The sequence below is a fragment of the Sinohyriopsis cumingii genome, chromosome 14 (genome assembly GCF_028554795.1).
Source record: "Sinohyriopsis cumingii isolate HCF-2022 chromosome 14, ASM2855479v2, whole genome shotgun sequence".
Classification (NCBI taxonomy): Eukaryota; Metazoa; Mollusca; class Bivalvia; order Unionida; family Unionidae; genus Sinohyriopsis; species Sinohyriopsis cumingii.
Window position 1 is genome coordinate 120,139,781 of NC_142974.1, and position 21,160 is coordinate 120,160,940.

Below are 21,160 nucleotides of genomic sequence, written 5' to 3' on the forward strand. Positions count from 1 at the left end.
GAACTCAATCTGTTTGTGATGCCACCAAAGATGATTATTAAGCAAGAATCCCAGTGGGTAGATTTCATCTGATGTTGTCTTTGATATCTCAGCTCCTATCAAGTTTGAAATCAAAGGAAAACTCTGAGAATACAACAATCTGAATAACACATACTTGTGTCCAAGTTCCTAAAACTGACAAAACCAATCCAGGTGTTGAGGCTAAAATGACTCCAGTCAACAACTCTATGCATTCATTGTTCAGCAAAGTTGGTTTATTCTTGAATAACTGGTCAGCAACAACAGCATGGACACCGTAATTAAATATATACTGATAATATTATTAACATATTATAAATGTACCTGAATCAACTGGTGGTATTTGCGAATATGTGAACAAATGAACAAAAACAGCTGTACTGTGGTACTATGTAACTGCAATATGCCACCATTACTGATGTATACACGTCATATGATGTGGTAACATATTTGTACAAAATATCTGAAATTTCATCAATTTACATAAAAATGTTGTACACCAAGCATAGCATGTTTGACTATACCACCAATAAAACCCGTTGATAGCTAACAAAATAAGGATAAAAATCCACAAATTCTTGAAGGCTATAAGACAGTTTGCAGTGGAAGTTAAAACTGTCTATATTCAGAATATGGCATGCCACCTAGAAGAGTTATGGGAGGTAATTTGCAACAATTGCAGCCCTATGTTTATACAAAAATAGACCAATAGACTTTTTCAAGTATATGAGAGTTGTTGTTGTTCTAGGGTTTAACGCCATTTTTCAGCACAAGATAGGCTATACATGGCGGAAAGTATAACTGGTGGGGAACGAACCATGGAAAACCCAGGGAAGAACCACTGACTCACGAGAAGCTACTGGCAGGCTTTCCCATGTACCCATGCTAACCGAGCCTTGGACTCAAACCAACGCAGACAGAGGTGAGATAGCAGTGATTCGGAATGGTGAGCGCTTTAGACCACTCGGGGCCCCAATATATGAGAGTGCTGGATATATGAAGCAGCAGAAGCAATTTCTAATGTTAATGTGGTTGGGTCATGTATGTGACAGAGACAGATAATACAGATGCCTTATGCGGTATTATACAAGTCTGGTTCTATCTGTTTTGATTCTTTATTATTGCCCACTAAAGTTTAGGCACAAAATAAGAGCGAAAGAGATAGACATATAGACAGTGAGGAATATCGCATTATCAAACCCAATACAATGAAATAGTTAATATCCTTTAATACAACCTCAGTACTAGATGACATTCCCATTCATGCTTGATAGAGAGAAAGTGAGAAGTGAAATTAGTATTAGAAGAGTTTGTCCTATATATACACCACTCCCTCAATAACTCACGCCCTGATAACTCTCAAACCCACTTATAATGTGGGGTCAGGCATGGATTCCTTTTTTCAACCAGAAAATACCCTAAAATTGTTCCCTATTTGTTGAACTTTTAGAAAATCGCGATCCAAATTGGTAGTGGAAACTCTATGTATCGCTCGTTTTATCGTTGAAAATGGTAGATATGACCTGAAAATTTTAATCAACAGTATGAAATATTAAATTTAAAAATTAGTCATACAAATTTTTACATTTTCTTTCCAAACTACATTCCTAGTACATCGCAAGTAACGATATGTAAGAAAATTTTGATGAATGAAAATGTCATTTATTCCAAGTGGAGGCAGTACTTTAATAAATAAATACAAATTAAAGAATATTTTTATCTACTGAAATTTGTGTTCTAGTTCTATCTTTTAACTTTTTTAAGTGTAATTGTCATAAATGCAATGTGACCTCTTGTAATTAAACGTAAAATGTGTCACTCTACCATAACAGCTATGTCCGTGAGTGTCTCTCTGAGAACCTAATTAAGTGTCAACTGTGTTTTGGTAACTGACTTCCAAAGCATTTTTTGCATCGTTACCCTGAATTAAAAGCTGTCCTCCTTTGTATTATCATGTTTAATTATGTCTTTTGAATCAAATAAAGGAGGTGGAATACAAGAAAAGCTAAAAGGCACAAAAATCCTACAAACTTAAAATCTAATAGGCCCCAGTCGCATGTCGGGTGAACTCACTTCATCTGATCAATCATCCACTTATAAATGTTATTGTGTATGTAACATAAACTACCTTAAATTAACCAACTCTTTCATAACTGTGATCACAGTTAAGGCAGCCAAACAAAATGAATACTTCGTAAAATAAAGAGCTTGATTTTACAGATATGGATCATTATAGGCAAGCGAGTTTCAGAGAATTCTTGAACTGGCACTTAGAGGTATCCTCAAAGATGATAAGAAGTTTCATTATTATTTCCAATGAAATCATGACATCAATATTGTACTAACTGAACAATATAAAAATTGAGTTTTGATGTAGACAATTGTCTCACGAAATAAATGTTGCATGTTTTTGAAAAAAGAATCTTGTTAGGTGGTGTATCAACAGTTAGTCTAGTTCCCTGCTCTGTGGACTCCTGATTTGGCTGGATAATATTACACATCACTAAGGGAACCAGACTCATCAAGAAAACAAAAAGCAGTGAAGTAATACACATATTTTTTGCGTTCATGTGATGGTTGTTGAAACCGGTTGAAAAAAAACTTGGATATGTTGGATATTTTGAAAATAAATGTTATTTAAACAGAATAACGAACAACTTCATTAGAAAAAGTGTATTATTAAAAATTATTATCGACATGATTTTAAAATGAGGATTCAGTTAATAAACAGCCCAGTTCCCTAATGTCGCTTCCCCACCCCCCCATTTTCTTGATGTCAAAGTGATTTTTTTCAATTTTTGTAGGTTCGTCAGCAACTCGCACCTCACTTATAGTGCAGTCGATGTTTGTGGACCCTGTTGTGCGTGAGTTGTCAAAGGAGAGGTGTATTAGCAATGAAAGTAAAAGAATTAGCATTACATTCTCTTTAATGTATATCAATGATATCTATGTTTAAAGTAAACTGGAATGTTTATTTATCAAGTACAATATATTTACACAAAATAATCTTCCTATTATACATCTGTGTAATTTAATTTGACGATATAAGTGATAATTAAGACTGTATTAAACCATTACATGAATGAATTGCTCAGCTGAATCTCACTCTACTGTATATACTCAGGTACAAGTCAGAGCCTACCTCAAGCTGTATAGACCCAGATCTACTGCCATGTAATACACTGGGTGATTTGGGATTATGCAGTTTGTTTGAAATAATCAGCAGAACAAACAACATATGCTGCAATAGATTGGAGCCTATATTGATTGCAGTTTGACTGAACTTGTATATGCAAGTATTGATGGTACTTTTCTGACAAGACTAATAACAATACATGATAATTAATCACTGAAAACAACTTATCATCTTTCAAAGAACATCTGATTATTTAAACAAGAATATATTTTGAGTACAAACTATAGAAAAAAATGCCCAAAACAAATGGACATAGATAACCTAGTAATCTTTGAAATGGGTATTACACTAGAAACTAAGTGATTGTGAAATTTTTCTTTAATTCTGATTCTCTTTTTGAAACTTTGATACACTAACTAAAAGTAATGGACTGTAATGCCATTTACTGCAAAAGCAAACAACATGGCAAATTGAACCTTGCTATCACATACAAATTATCAAACAAAAATATGCCCACAATGTTTCGAAAATAATATAACACTAACCACATGTTTAATTTAAAATATTCCACTTATATCTCATCTGCTGATGCAAATTTTCAATTCCAAAAGACATTGCCATTACTTCAGAAACAGAGGGAGTGAAAGAATGTTAAATGGAATTCTTTATTAACCGTACATTCCATATAGAAATCCCTCCCATGGTTTGTGATTTACAACCATAATGAAAAATCTCTGACCAAAATATTACCCATTGTAGACATCAGTGCTGTAATCAGAATGAGTGATACCTAAATATTATCTATGCCAAGGCTGGCACAATAGTAAATTGTTTACAATGGCTACAATCGGAATGAGTGATACCTAAATATTATCTATGCCAAGGCTGGTACAGCAGTAAATTGTTTACAATGGCTGCAATCGGAATGAGTGATACCTAAAAATTATCTATGCCAAGGTTGGTACAATAGTAAATTGTTTACAATGGCTGCAATAGGAATGAGTGATACCAAAGTACTACCTATATCAAGGCAGTATATTGTTAACAACACTGCTGCAAGTAGAGTAAGTGCTATCTATATCAGACATTCAAAGTCTGGTTATATAAATATATACAATTTCACATCTTTAATTAACTTGTGTCCAATTCATTTTTCAAGAAAACACATGATATTTTTCAAGAATAAACCCCAATTTTAATATGCTAGTATAGCATTATTCTCCACTTTTAAAAACTATTGCAAACTCTTGTACAAGGAACGTATCTGTCTTGAGTAATATTACATGCTATCATGGCAACTTATACCTGACTTGCTTAACATAAGTGTTTATCTACCAAATTCACATCAATTCAGACCCAAAAGTTCTACTGTATAATGCACCAGCAAATCTGTGTCTATGCCGTCTGTATAGTTGCATCAAATTTATATGATACTATATATTATGGTACTTTTATGATCTCATTCCAAAACTGCAAAATCAATAACAATTTCTCCAGTGCTAAAATAGTGCACCATACCAGATTAGTTCTAATAATTCTTAAATTCAAAGTAACACTTTGCTTACAAATCTTAATTATTGAGAGTAGTTAGTTTTTATTTTCCAAAATAATACATTACAGTGAGCTAAATTAATGCTAAAATTCAAATTTGTCTTTTAAATATTTGTATCCAGTCAGTGCCAAAATAATGTTGGGAATTACACATAACTACAGTCAAGACACATTTAATTATACTCAATTGCACCTTACACAAGCATCAATAAGAATTAACAATACATTAGCTTTGTATTATACATGACTGTGAACTACACTAGGCTTTGGCTGATGCAGTAGCTGGATTATCCTTTTGTTCTGATGACTGATTAAGTTGCTTTCCTAGGTACTCCCTGTAACAAAAAAGACAAATTTTTTTAAAGTGAAATTTATGACTAGTGTATATATTTTAAGTGCACAGTATATCAAACATAGGCATTCTCATGATGTTCAGCCTAATATCATATTCTGATCTTTATCACAAAAGTCATTCAAACATTAATATGCAGAAATAAAATTAATTATTCATGGGCAAACGTCCTGGTCAAATGTTATGGCTAACTCAAGAAATGCCTTGAAAAGATGAAAATCAATTGTAACCAAGACCTTTTTACAGAAAAAGAAACTGCTTGCAACAAACTGGTTTTTATTTAATTTAAAATGTGTCATAAATTCTGCATTTTACTGAAATGCTGCTTTAATGCACTCTTGAAAAGGACACACTTAACTTTCTTACTTTCACTTCTGCAATATGACTTTTCCGAAGCATAAGATATCATCACAACTGAAGCTCTTCTGTTAAAGCATTAATATTGTTTCATAAACCAATGATGTCCCAATGACTTTTCCGAAGCATAGGATATCATCACAACTGAAGCTCTTTGTTGACTGGGCATTACATAGAGCAAAGAGTAGAGCTATTTCATTATAATAAGACATACCAGTTGTGCACCATTAGTTTCTGCACAGCTATCAGGGCTTCATATCTCACATTAGGATCCTCATGGCTCAAGTACTGCATAACAAGCTGTTTGGCTCCCAACTGTTCTATAACACTGCAACAAAAAGATTCATCAAGTAATGTGACAAAATGTTTCATAAACCAATGATGTTCCAAGTTTAATGAAGTTTGGTTCACAATGAAAATGTTGATTAGAATGCTATTGGAAATGACATAATTACAAGTGTTGGACGATCCTTAAGTATAAAGTCTAATGCATTACAAGTGTACAGTGCACACTTGCTTATCAGCCTGGTCCAATTGCAAATTTACAGACCAAGTTCTGCTGTTGCATAACATACTGGTAGATCTGGGTCTATGCAGTTTGCTAGTAGTCAGAAGAACAAACAACACAGATCCTGTTCTGCTGGCACATGGTGTGACACCAGATCTGAGTCAATGTTGTTTGCAAATGGACCCAACTGACAAGAGACCCACACCATTTTAGTCATTTCTCTAGCATTTTAACCACTGTACCTCCTCATGACAAGATGTTCTACTATACTTTATGTTGTATGATACATGCAGTAGTTACCCACTATATTCTGTGCTGTATGATGCATGCAGTAGTTACCCACTGTATTATATGCTGTATGATGCATGCAGTAGTTACCCACTGTATTCTATGTTATAATTTACATTTAGTAGTTACCCACTGTATTCTATGCTGTATGATGCATGCAGTAGTTACCCACTGTATTCTATGTTGTATGTTACATTTAGTAGTTACCCACTGTATTCTATGTTGTATGATGCATGCAGTGATTACCCACTGTATTCTATGTTGTATGACGCATGCAGTAGTTACCCACTGTATTCTATGTTGTATGATGCATGCAGTGGTTACACACTGTATTCTATGTTGGATGATGCATGCAGTAGTTACCCACTGTATTCTATGTTTTATGATGCATGCAGTAGTTACCCACTGTATTCTATGTCGTATGTTACATTTAGTAGTTACCCACTGTATTCTATGCTGTATGATGCATGCAGTGTCATGCAGTTGTTACCCACTGTATTTTATGTTGTATGTTACATTTAGTAGTTACCCACTGTATTCTATGTTGTATGATGCATGCAGTAGTTACCCAATGCATTCTATGCTGTAGGATGCATGCAGTGGTTACACACTGTATTCTATGTTGTATGATGCATGCAGTAGTTACCCACTGTATTCTATGCTGTATGATGCATGCAGTGGTTACCCACTGTATTCTATGTTTTATGATGCATGCAGTTGTTACCCACTGTATTCTATGTTGTATGATGCATGCAGTAGTTACCCAATGTATTCTATGCTGTAGGATGCATGCAGTGGTTACACACTGTATTCTATGCTGTATGATGCATGCAGTGGTTACCCACTGTATTCTACCTTGTATGTTACATTTAGTAGTTACCCACTGTATTCTATGTTGTATGATGCATGCAGTAGTTACACTCTGTATTCTATGCTGTATGATGCATGCAGTGGTTACCCACTGTATTCTACCTTGTATGTTACATTTAGTAGTTACCCACTGTATTCTATGTTGTATGATGCATGCAGTAGTTACACTCTGTATTCTATGCTGTATGATGCATGCAGTGGTTACCCACTGTATTCTATGTTGTATGCTACATTTAGTAGTTACCCATTGTATTCTGTGTTGTATGATGCATGCAGTGGTTACCCACTGTATTCTATGTTGTATGATGCATGCAGTGGTTACCCACTGTATTCTATGTTGGATCATGCATGCAGTAGTTACCCACTGTATTCTATGTAGGATGATGCATGCAGTGGTTACCCACTGTATTCTATGTTGTATGATGCATACAGTGGTTACCCACCAGCAAATTTATATTAACATCTAAAACATTACTGCAGTAAATATTGCAATGACTTCCTTTATAAAGCTTTTTCTATTAATGTTTTCAGAATAAACACAAGTGGAGCAATATCCGAGGGAGGTAATTACAATAAAGCCTAATCATTCACTTAAACTTTAGTTAACTCCCTTAACATAGGCTTGAAAGGCAAGTTATTACTATGGATAATGCCACTGAGACGGAAAGAAATTGACTTACTTCTTTCCTCTAGGATAATATCGCACAAATTCCCCAATGTCATGTGCTGCTACTGACAAAATCAGTGGGTCTCTGCTTTCTTGTAACAATTTAACCAGAATCCTAAGAAAAGAGAAAAACAGTGGAGCACATAAAAACAAGAAAAGTATAATAACACCTATTAATATTTTCATAAAAATCACTATGAATTTTAACTGGCTGAACAGGTTATGAGCATGCCACAGTAATGTGATACATTACTTTGCTCATGATGATTTCAGCTCCACAAAACAATGCATAGTGTAAGCATATATCAATATTTCACAGCTCAATAAAACAGTGTACTGAACTCAAATTTAGGGACCCCATGCAGCCGAGTGATCTAAGGTGTTTGCCTTTACATATCACTGCCATCTCACCTCTGTCTATGTGGGTTCGAATCTCGGGCTCAACCATTGTAGGTGCATAAGAAAGTTTGTCCATGTTTGCATGTAAATTTTATCATAACTAGCTCAGAACAACTTGAAATGAATTTTCCACATGGTTGCTGAGGAACACAATTGCAAGGGGAAACAACCAAGACAACACCAAGATAGAGCATGTCCTAGCAACATTCTGCCCAAGTATGATCAAACCTGGCTCATCGATTTTACAAAGTAAAACAATAGGTTTTTGATGGAAGGGAAGTCACACCATTGACTGGAAATGTGTGTAGGACATAATTTTAATAAAACATGTCCTAACAAGCAGTTCTTTCTAGTAAAATTGATTCTGGATTAGTCAATCTTGAGATGAAAACTGGTCAACAAGTAAGTAAGTTGTAACCAGGTTGAGTAATATCGGCCCACTTGGTCCTCTTTCTATATAACCTGGCTATAATACTATAAGAACACAGCCCATGCAACTTATCTCCCAATAGAGCCCATGTAAATTTTCTTCCAAACCTAAAATCATGTTAAGTTTGCTTATTTTACTACAGCCTGATAACAATTCTGTATAAAGATAAAGGTGTTGATTAATATCCAGTCTCTACTTCAAAATTAAAGTCATCATTGACCCTAATGATAATAAACAGCATATAACAAAATATGGCTCAAGAGTGGTAACACATTCAGCAGAACTGATACAAGAGCATCTCATTAATTTGCACTAATCCTGTTACACTAATCCTGCTTAATTTAAAAATAACCTCAATCAACCTGATGCAAAATTGCCTTAAAAATATGCATCGGTCTTGATTATTATTGAAATATCCAAGATCTTGACGATATAAGCATATATTCAATGTTTAATCAAAATCAAATCAGAAAAAATGTGTCACCCAAGTGGTAGCAAGCTCAGTCAATCAGACGCAGTATCACCTCATTAGTATGCATGACTCTTGCTCACTACTGTCTAAGATCTTAATGACATAAGCTGTTATGATAATGTGATATCTAGATAATGTGGCGGTCCTGAGTGGCTGAGTGGTCTAAACTGCTTACCATTCTTTATTACTGCCATCTCATCTCTGTCTGTGTGGGTTAGGGTCTAAGGTATGGCTAATGTGGATATGTGAGAAAGTTTGCCAGTAGCTTCTCGTGGGTCAGTGGTTCTTCCCAGGCTTTTCCCGATTCTTCCTCCACCAGTTATAAGCCTATCTTGTACTGAAAAATGGTTAAACCCCACAACAACAACAATCAGACAATTTGTAGTTTGTGACATTTTTATCATGTTTATAATATTTCTCATTCCCAGCACCATCATAACATGCATTTTTGTCCATGAAGCTATTTCAGATGATTATGAATGAACCCTTTTGATATAGGTTTATTCTGTGTTTACATGTCCCAGTGTTCATTCAATTCAGCAGTTATGATCTGAATGTTTGCTGTGTGGAGCACATGTTGCCTCAAAAATGTGTTGTCTGCAAATACTGCAAAATGTATTTTAATAGACTGCGCATTTCTATGACAACACAGCTTGTCTACTTGCATCTTAAGCATATGATGCCTTGTATCAATCATCTGGAAATCATTAAGTTTAATTCTACAACATGTCTCATGTTTACATGCTGACATCAGTCTGCATAGAATTTTTAGTGCTCTAATTTGATTGGTCAATATTTCTTTATTGCCTGTTTGTCACAGGCGCATAATTTAGATAGTTCAAACGCAGTCAGACAATCTTTGTCACAAACAATTTTGTGTCAATGGTGCATAATTCAATAAAGTCTTCATTATTTTGAATGACTGAACCACTTTAATGTCAGATGTGATCACAGTTAAATTGCTAAAATTGTCAAATTAATTCTCTGCACGAAATAATAGTTGTAATTTTGTGATCACCATCTAAATACTCCCCAAAATCTTCTAATAACTTGCTTTATATTCAATGCGCCTATAATATATCATTCTAAATTCACTCAAATTGACTCTTATTTTTATAGAATTATACATTGTTCGTGTGAAATTGATATAAAAGAACTCTCTATTCTGCTTGTGAGCAAACTACTGCACCAAGACGGATATCACATAAAAGCAGTACGCCTGACATTTTGTATACTCTTGAACCCAAAGCAGAAACTTTGTGAACCAAAACTCTTAGTACTAGAGTGTGATGCACAGCACCAAAAACTTCTAGAACTGAAATTATTTTTTACTGTTTCCACCCCCTCCCACTGAAATGACTAATGATGGTTTGAACACCCAGTGTGCATGCCTCAATACTAACCATATTAACCCTGCATACAAAGGAATGATAAGATGCACTTGAGTATTTTAGTTTTGATTGCTAGTTAGTTGCTTGACACACACGTCATCCTCACTTACTTGTATGCTTTAGCTATGTATGTCTGTATTAAATATTTAGAAATACTTTTCAGTTACAACAGCATATGTAATTCTTTGCTGCTTGCTACCTGTCACAACTCTGTGTTACCAACTTTTACAACCAAACTCTTGTGTTACCAACTTTTACAACCAAAACCTTGTGTTACCAACTTTTACAACCAAAACCTTGTGTTACCAACTTTTATAACCAAAACCTTGTTACCAACTTTTACAACCAAAACCTTGTGTTACCAACTTTTACAACCAAAACCTTGTGTTACCAACTTTTACAACCAAAACCCTGTGTTACCAACTGATGCTGCTTTAACTAACAATCTGCTTCTGCTCATAATGTATTTCATATCATAGTTTAGTTCATACATTAGTATGCCACCATATTAAAACAAAACAAACAAAAAAATGTATGTGACTTGATTTGTATGGCTTACCTGTTATCAAATACTGTTTCCTTTATTTGACACATGTTAGAATAAGATAGTATATTCTTATATGAGAAAAAAAGGTGGTGACAAAATAGACCCATGCCAAATCTGTTACCTGGGCATGTGGGATGATGTGACAAAGCATATATTCCAGGTGTGATTAAAATCAGGTCAGAAATACGGCATACAGAATGATAACTACCTTGATCAATCAGCTGTAAGATCACCTCATTAACATGTATGGCTCTTGGTCATTATCAAAGTTGTCGAAAATGTTGCTGGTAAACACATTTTCTAAGTCGGAAATATTGACTTCTGAATGGTAACAATCATTTCCTGATGGGATGTAAGCTATAATATAAGATCACCTGACTTTTCAGCCTGGTGAGATGTATTTTGGTCCCAATGATGTAATTTCTCACAGAAATGTAATGAAAAAAAGACCTCATTAACTGAAGATTATATGTTTTTGGAATACAGTTTGCACCTCCACAGTGCCTGAAAATGAACTAAACACACAACCAAAGGCTGACAAAATTACAAGGTTAACACTATAAGCCCTACCACTGTTGTGGTAAGACATAGAAACAGAAGTCTCTTACTTTAGGAGTTCATAATTCTTTTCATTCAGTCTAATAGCATTTTCTCTCCAGAACCTTTCAGACTTGTGTACAGGACCCCATTCCAAGCGACCAGACTTCACTTCAGAGGCATACTCATCGAAGGAGCTGAAAGACAACATATTTACATTTGATAATAAGTCCCTAATTAACCCATCACAATAAACCCAAATTTACCCATCACAACCAGATCATACTTCAAAAACAGCAGAGACCCAGTTCTGCTGTCACAAAATGTGCCACCAGATCAATGTCTGCTGCTTTCCTGAAATTATGAGCTCATCAAATAGTGTAAACTGATCTGGCTGCATATTCTGTGTTGCAGACCTACACTATGATGCCTGAAGATGGATTGACCAGTAAATACATAACGAATAATTTACAATTATGAGCAATACAAGCCGTAACAGTAATGATGAAATGAACACCTGAATTATACTCCAGTAAATACATTAATGAATAATTTACAATTATGAGTAATACAAGCTGTGACAGTAATGATGAAATGAACACCTGAATTATACTCCAGTAAATACAATAATGAATAATTTACAATTATGAGTAATACAAGCTGTGACAGTAATGATGAAATGCACACCTGAATTATACTCCGGTAAATACAATAATGAATAATTTACAATTATGAGCAATACAAGCAGTGACAGCAATGATGAAATGAACATCTGAATTATACTCCAGTAAATACATTAATGAATAATTTACAATTATGAGTAATACAAGCTGTGACAGTAATGATGAAATGAACACCTGAATTATACTCCAGTAAATACAATAATGAATAATTTACAATTATGAGTAATAAAAGCTGTGACAGTAATAATGAAATGAACACCTGAATTATACTCCAGTAAATACATTAATGAATAATTTACAATTATGAGTAATACAAGCTGTGACAGTAATGATGAAATGAATACCTGAATTATACTCCAGTAAATACATTAATTAACAATTTACAATTATGAGCAGGGCCCGGAGTGGCCGAGTGGTCTAAAGCGTTCTCCGTTACGGATCACTGCCATCTCACCTCTGTCTGCGCCAGTTCGAGTCTCGGATTCAGCCAACGTGGGTATGTGAGAAAGCATGCCAGTAGCTTCTCGTGGGTCGGTGGTTCTTTCTGGGGTTTTCCCCGGTTCTTCCTCCACCATTAATACTGGCCGCCATATATAGCCTATCATGTGCTGAAAAATGGCGTTAAACCCCACAACAACAACAACAATTATGAGCAATACAAGCTGTGACAGTAATGATGAAATGAACACCTGAATATACTCTCTGAATATTTGTAGCCTGTAATAAATTAATATTCAAATATTCACAGTTATAAGAAATATTTATGATTGTCACTGACTTGGGTTCAATCAGAGGTAACAAATCAGATTTTTTTTCTAAATTCTATAAACAATTCAGATCACTGATATATATATATATATATATATATATATATATATATATGGATTTGTTTTCCAGTTTAATTAAGCCTTCTAAAACTGACTCAATAAGGCAGGTTTGACTATATAATTAGCACTGTAAGGATGAGAATGAAAGTACTAAAGCAAACTTCATGCATAAATCTTAAGTATTTCCCCTGATTTCACTATTAAAAAAACTCTACAATAAACATAAATAATATAAAATCCTTTAATTCTTAAATCAATGAAATCCATACCTCATATCTTGAACAGATTCCTGGAGTTTTTCCTGCAAAAACTGCAAATCTTCCACAATGTCTGGATCATCAAATTTACGGGCCTCCAGCAGCTCTAATTGTTTAAGTACCTTGCACTGCACCATGGCAAGGGCATTTTCCTGAACAATCTCCCTTTCTTCCACCTTCTCCAGCTGATTCTGATTTTTGAAAGATGATAAATGACACAATTTTGTATAAAATTTATTAAACAATTTGCCATTATATTACAGTGAGTGGTATGCCACATTATGAAAAGTGTTATATAAATGTAATGTCTGAGAAACACCAGATAGGAATACTATTTATCACATGGCAATGTATGTTGGCCATACTGTGTCATATGATATTTATGACATATATGTGATAAAGATTGATAACAACAGATGTGTAACAAAAAAACTGAGACAAAATAAATTAAACAAATAATACAATTTTAAGGTTTAAAGTTAAGGTCTCAGAAATAACATGATGCCATCAAACACATTCCATTCTGTTACTCTGACAATAAAAATCTCTTGTCAATGGATGAAGTCCATAATATGTACTGACCACAATTTTTTTGGACAAGATGGAGTTTCATGTGATGTGATAGACAGGTAAGGCTAACACGATATGTACTTTCCATAATTATGGAACGGCATAAAATAATATTTTCAGAGTAATCATCTAAAACAACTTTTTCAAACGCTCACTCTGTGACATTTTCTACCTCAGTGTAGTGAGTAATGGAAAAAGACCTGGAAAGTTTGTGGGCGTGGTATTCTTTAAAACATTTTAGGCCATGCTCACAGTCTGACATCATGACAGGTATTAACTAATCAGAAGTTGTCATTTGTTCATTGTATTAAATGACTGATATGGCATTTACTAAAAAAGGTTCCTTTCATTTTAGTAATGCCTGTAATCATTAACTGTGTTATTTATAATTTCCATTCATGAGTAGCATTTCTAACCACATGTAGGTCATTCTCCAAGTTTCTACACTTTATTCAAAATCAAACAAGTTTTGGCATGGTGCACAGAATAAGGTCTAAGTAAACTAAATGGCATCATTTCCCTGCCTACAAACTTAACAGGCCAGTAAAACATCAGCCTCACATAATAAAAAAAGAACCCCACTCCCCCATTTTCTGTGTTTTTCATTCATACAGATCAACAAAGCTATTTGATAAATTAAGATTGTTTCTGCTAAATGATAATTAAAAAGAATTTATACATGCATTTGTTTTATTTCAATGCCTTAAAGAAAAAAAGATACATTTATACTGCTTTAAGTCAGAAATAACTATATGGTATCTGGTAGCTTTCATATCCATTCTTTGAGTTAAATCGGAATATAAAAAGAAACGAGAGAAAGTATAAAATATTCAAACATTAGTATTACCAAAGACAAAAGAAAGCATAATAAATTATACTAGTACATGAAAATTAGATTTTGATACTTAATCAAACAGATTCTTCATTCAAGTGAAATGTTTTGTTGAAAAATACATATGTTTGTCTGGTAAATAATTGGCTTGATTGATAAAAGTTTAAGTAAAGTCTAGTGGTTGAAACTTGTTCATAAATGATACTGGCTGAAACAAAGGAGGTCCATTGTTTTCCAATCTAGTTAGGAACTTCACACTTCAATGTGATTGAACACAACAAATGTTGACATTACTTACTATATATACAGAGCACTGGGCAGCTGGTTACATGTTCGGTTCACATGTGGAATGATAACATTATCTGAACTGACAGAGATCTAAATTTGATCACTTTTAAGAGACAGTGTTAGCATCATGATTGTCAGAAAGCAATTGTTTTAGTAAATTTACAAACAGTATTTTAAGGAAGAGACCATACACATGTAGTTAATAAATGATCAGCTGATTGTTGTTGGCTGAGTTAGCTCCCTTATATTTTGTTTATAAGTGATTGATCTTGACAGATTTTTTTAATTTGTGCCCATACAGGCGTTAGTACTGTTTTTACCACTGAAACAACTGCCTTTTGTTGTTGGCATAGTTTTGTTTTATTTGTCTGCACGGGTTAATCCATGAAAGTAAACACCTACAAATATGCTGTTTTTGAACCACAAATTTAAGTACCAATAAAAATGCCTCTTTCCTATGCAAAACGTCATAAACTGAGACCCATAAGGATAAAGGATACTACAGTATGTAGCACTGATACAAATAAAACAAAAGAACGCAACTTTGATAAAAATGAAACAAGAAAGAATCCCAAACTTTCAGGATATTTATAATTTGATTGTTGTACCAGCCTACTAAATTTCAAGGATACAAATATACTCCATACATAAAATCTGATAGGGGGTCAGACCTTTCAAGTTTTTCCACTATATGCAGAAAGAAATAACATGATAGTACTTGCTTGCACCCAAGCACCTGAACTTGATTCTCTATTCCAACATATCTTATTGTCTCCTTTTATCTTTGGGGCAAAGGGTGATTGTGATATCTCTTTAAACTCAAGTTTCTTTTTCAATAATAATTTCTCATCTTTTCTGTATGCAAATGATTTTAAAAAAACTTGTTTACCATAAGAAACCAGACTAATACTCAAAGCTCAAAGGGAAATCCCAGCCTTGGTCTGTTCTTTAGAGGTTCCTCATCCAAGGAGGTTAGTGGTTTGATTTCGAAGTCTTCTGGTTTTGTCTGTTTCAAATGTCACTGATTCATTTGACTGACTGATTGGTGCATAATGGGCACACTGTCACATGCAAGACTATTTATTATTAAGACATTGGGAATAAGTACACTGCCAATGTTCACATTACAAAAACCAGGCCGGATTGATCTGGACAGGATTCAAACCCAGAATTCCTTGTGAAATGGCTTGCTAACAAATGAATCACCAATGGTGTCCATTCTGTCTCTGATCAAGAGAATGTTGCATGTGTTGTCAAAATATTTTGTACACTTGACATAATATATATAATTATGAATGAATGAAAACTTTATGTGTTGTTCTAGGGTTTAACGCCATTTTTCAGGACAAGATAAGCTATACATGGCGGCCAGTATAACTGGTGGAGAAGAACCCTGGAAAACCCAGGAAAGAACCACCGACCCACGAGAAGCTACTGGCAGGCTTTCCCACATACCCACGCTAGCCGAGCCTTGGACTCGAACCCACGCAGACAGAGGTGAGATGGCAGTAATCTGGAACAGTGAGCGCTTTAGACCACTCAGCCACTCGGGGCCCCTAAAACTTCATGTGTGTGTGTGTATATATATATATATATATATATATATATATATATATATATATATATATATATATATGAAAACTTACCCTGAAGGTAGCCAAGACTATTCTGGATACTTTCTCTTTTACAGATTCACTCAGAATATCTGCTAAAAGTGGAATCACATTAAACCTGTTGGGAAAAAGGACAAATGGAACATAAACAAATAATTAGGATTTTATATGAGTATTCATTTTAAGTTAAACTAAATGATGCAAATATTATAATACTGCATGCCTAATAACTAGTCAAGTTCTGAAAACTGTTATTGTTATTATTACAAACTATATCTGGTATAAGGAATTGAAAGCTGATAAATGTTTTTATTGATTTTTTTAGCAAGTAACTTCACAATGGTGTAAAAAAACATTAACTGATGACAAACATATTGTTTGAAATTTTAGAAAAAGATACAGATCAAATGAAATCATGCACAATTCAGTGTTAACTTAAGTAAGAACACTTGCCACTTAGCCAGTCATTTTAGCTACTGAATTAAAAAGTAGGTCACACAAATCTGCTACAACATGCTTAATTTAAAGTCTACATAACTGTGTCAATGATCTTAAAGCTTGCATTGAACAAACAATGAAACTCCAGAACTCAAGCTCCAACTTAAAACTCTAAAATCAGATATGATACATCTGTCACAGAAAGGCAGTCTAACAGATGGACTCTATGCAACTGGCAGTCTAATAGAGGGACTCCATTATTGTCAGTCTAACGGATGGATTTTATGTAATTGGCAGTCTAGTAGAATAAAATGCAGCGATGTTATTGGCAGTCCAAGAAAAGGAATTTATATAACTGGCAAACCAACTTGGGGTGCTAAGTTACTGAAAGTTGAATAGAGTAAGAAGTAGTGAGGTCATATGAATCTGTTATTTATTCTACTTAAAGTTACTGACTGTCAAAGTTTTTGGGACTTCAAAACAGCGTCTCAGTTTCCTGCTCAGACGGTTAAAAGAACACAGGACTAGGTGTTTTGATACACATGGTTTACAAGCAGAGTCCCAAGCCTGTTCTACCCATTGGTATGTATCAGACCTGATCCAAAAACATAAACACTGGCCATGAACATCACAAGCACACTATATTAGTTTAGAGAGAATATTTATAACATTAGTCTTACTTGCTCATCCGCTGTGCCAGAGAGATGTTGAAAGTCAGACACCAAAGACAAAAGATCAACTGATACTGAATCTGGAACCCTACTTTGCTGCCAGATAGTACAGAAATAATGCTGCAAAGAAAGAAATACTGAATTGAAGCCATGATGCAAAAAAGGTAAATACAGAATTTACTTACACAAGTATATTTTAGTGAAAACAAAACACTGAACATTGCAGATGTACCAGACAAATTTTACGAAATGGAGATTTACACTAAAATCTAATTCAGACCACTGATTACACTGGGAAACAGTGGATTTAGTGATTTATGAAGTGGTCTCAAGTTAAAGGATCATTTAGATCTTTCATAGTAAATAGGGCCAGCAAATGTGGTTCACTGACTAATTTACTAAGTCTCATAAAAATCCTGATCTGGGCCAAACCCGGACAGGTCAATATCCAAATGAGACTGTCACAACTGTATTTTCATTATGTCTTCAATATAATTCCATAAGTCTGTAACTTAAATATCATTTCGTAAATACTTCTTGTTAAGTTGCAAGGATGGCAGGTATGTGGTTTGAGTAGAATAAAGAACACTTTAACCCCTGAAATACCTTGAAGCAAATTCAAAATTATTATCAAATTTACGTTGAATAAAGAAGAAATTTTAAGCACCTCTGAATCTTGCTTTATAAAAAATCAAAATGAATGTGGGGGCCCCCGAGTAGCCGAGTGGTCTAAAGCGCTCTCCATTACGGATCACTGACATCTCACCTCAGTCTGTGTGAGTTCATGTCTCGGATTCGGCCAATGTGGGTAAGCTTGCCAGTAGCTTCTCGTGGGTCGGTGGTTCTTTCTGGGGTATTCCTGGGTTCTTCCTCCACCATTATTACTGGCCGCCATGTATAGCCTATTGTGTGCTGAAATATGGCTTTTAAGCCCACAACAACAACAACAAAATGAATGGCTATGTTCATGCGACCTATCCATAATGAATGTTCATGTATATCACAACTATTTATTCTTTATCTTGGTTTATATTAAAAAATAACAGCACGATTTATGTGACTGCTTTTCCTTAAAATTCTTATGGAATTAGATCCCACTAGGCTGTTCTTCAACACCATAAATTGGGAAGAAATACTTACGTAGAAATACCATCCACAAGGCTAAACATTTTTCTGTAGTTATCTATCCTTAACATCATCTGTAAACATCTGGCTGCAGTCTGCATGTATTCATTGCCCTAAAAATAACATGAAAATCAAATTGTTATGAAACTGGCTGCAGTCTACATGTATTCATTGCCCAAAAAATAACATGAAAATCAAATTGTTATGCAACTGGCTGCAGTCTGCATGTATTTAAAATTGCCCTAAAAATGAAAATCAATTTATTAGGCAACTGAACTGGGATCAAATGACCATGCTACAAATCTTTAAACTGAATTAGGATCAACTGACAATGTTACAAATCTTCATGAAATTGCACTGTGGTCAATTATTAAATTTACTGATGATTTAAGTATAAAGAATGCCCTAACTAATTTAATTAGGTCACTATGCTGTCACAAATTTATTTAAGTCACAATACTTTTTCAAATTTAATTGGGTTTTTGTAACAGCTTAATAAAGTACATAAAACAAATACAGTGACAGTGTAAACAACAATATGCAACACCTGAACACACTTAGGATTATTTCTGTCAAAAGAGTAAAACTGTCTTGTTCATAATATCACAGCAGTGGGAGAGGCCCGCTAACACAATGTATATATTTCCCCTACACATCAGTGATTTGGCTGCAAGAAATGTTAGTTTAATAAACATTTACTGGTGTGTTGGAATTAAATTATATCTTACTGGAAGTCTCAGCTGGTCCTTCAGCCAGTTGAGATAGAACTTCAGATCATTGTTTTCCATTCCTTCTTTGCTCCAGCATGCAATTTTGGCAATGATTCTGCTTGTCTGTTAAAGGCAAATAAAATGGCGTTAGATTCAAGAGTAAATAATACAGTTACGGTATATCAGTGCTGCCCAACCCATGGCCCAATTTTAAATGGCCCACCAGAGCTCGAGGGGACCCGAGGGGCCAAGTGGTCTAAAGCTCTCTCCGTTATGGATCATTGCCATCTCACCTCTATCTGCGTGGGTTCAAGTCTCAGATTCAGCCAATGTGAGTATGTGAGAAAGCTAGCCAGTAGCTTCTCGTGGGTTGGTGGTTCTTTCCAGGGTTTTCCCAGGTTCTTCCTATACCATTAATACTGGCCGCCATGTATAGCCTATCGTGTGCTGGAAAATGACGTTAAACCCTACAACAACAATAACCAGAGCTAGAGCAGCTATATAGTCGTTGCTTTTCAGTTTACTGCTGTGGCCCTCAGCTTCAAAAAAACATTTTGCAGTGGCCCATGGTGTTAAGAAGGTTGGACAGCACCGTTGTATAAACTTACTTATAAGTATAGTCAAACTGCAAACAACACACCTTGATCTGTTGTTGCATAATGCACCCATAGATCAGGGTTTAACTTGTGTTGTTTTATTGAATGCTCTTTACAAACTGCAGAAACCCAGGTCTGCTGATGTATTCTGTGATGTCAGATCTGAGTCTATGCAGAATGCAACTGGACTTGGATTTATAAGTGGTTTGTGTGTGTGTAATACATGAAAGATACACATCTCTCAACTAAATCCTAATATGACATTAGAAATGTTTGTTAAAATATACAAATCAACCTCAGCATCTCACACTGCATCATAGCATAGTAATGTCACTGTCACACTGCAGCATTCAATTTAGTAAAAATACAAAACAAATGCAGTATGTCACAATGTACTATTAAACCTATCTAGCAGCTCTACATATCAATGTTGTTAATTAATGCAAAATATATTATAGATACCTATATAACTATTATACGACAAGATATGATCATCAGGAATCCTTGCTTCAATATTTCCAAATCAAGGCATCTCATACGGAATGGATAGCTCTGTCATTAAAAATTTTTAAAAAATGTATAAACAATTCTGGGGAATCAGTAGGTATCACAATACTTAAAAATGCGGTTAATGCATTCAAGTAAAAAAATATTTAAAATATAGCTCTCAAATCAGTTATTTCTGCTAGACCTTAAAAACATTTGTGATTATCATGGACCATGTATAAGAACAACATCATTCCCAAGTTTCCAGAAATTGTTAACCTTAATTTGACAGTTTGACAACTCGTGTAAGGATATTGTCAACAAAGGTGTGTGAATGCCAATTTCTGAAGCAGCTTATCAGTCCAAAAGTGCTGTAGACAATTTATTCAGCCAAATATTGTGTGAAATTACAAGAAAACCGTACTTTAATTTGCCATATTAAACCAATAAGCAGGCTTGTATTAATTTTCCTAAAGATGTAGTGAAATTTAAAATTATATAACAATATACAATACCCCTTCTGCCAAAAATCAATGGTCTC

The 21,160-nt window shown here is 34.5% G+C and overlaps 1 protein-coding gene across 1 annotated transcript in view; it reads right to left on the minus strand.

Moving 5' to 3' along the window:
• Window positions 1–1,230: 1,230 nt before the first annotated feature.
• Window positions 1,231–21,160, minus strand: part of LOC149784712 (V-type proton ATPase subunit H-like) — a 45,295-nt gene continuing 25,365 nt past the window's right edge. The window contains exons 6-14 of the mRNA XM_089932740.1: window positions 19,556–19,660; window positions 18,843–18,940; window positions 17,712–17,822; window positions 16,627–16,711; window positions 13,303–13,481; window positions 11,595–11,720; window positions 7,761–7,862; window positions 5,629–5,742; window positions 1,231–5,040 (exon numbers count right to left, since the gene is read on the minus strand). Of these exons, the coding sequence (XP_089788866.1) occupies window positions 4,965–5,040; window positions 5,629–5,742; window positions 7,761–7,862; window positions 11,595–11,720; window positions 13,303–13,481; window positions 16,627–16,711; window positions 17,712–17,822; window positions 18,843–18,940; window positions 19,556–19,660 (996 nt within the window). The 3' untranslated portion in view covers window positions 1,231–4,964. The remainder of the gene's footprint in view (window positions 5,041–5,628; window positions 5,743–7,760; window positions 7,863–11,594; window positions 11,721–13,302; window positions 13,482–16,626; window positions 16,712–17,711; window positions 17,823–18,842; window positions 18,941–19,555; window positions 19,661–21,160) is intronic.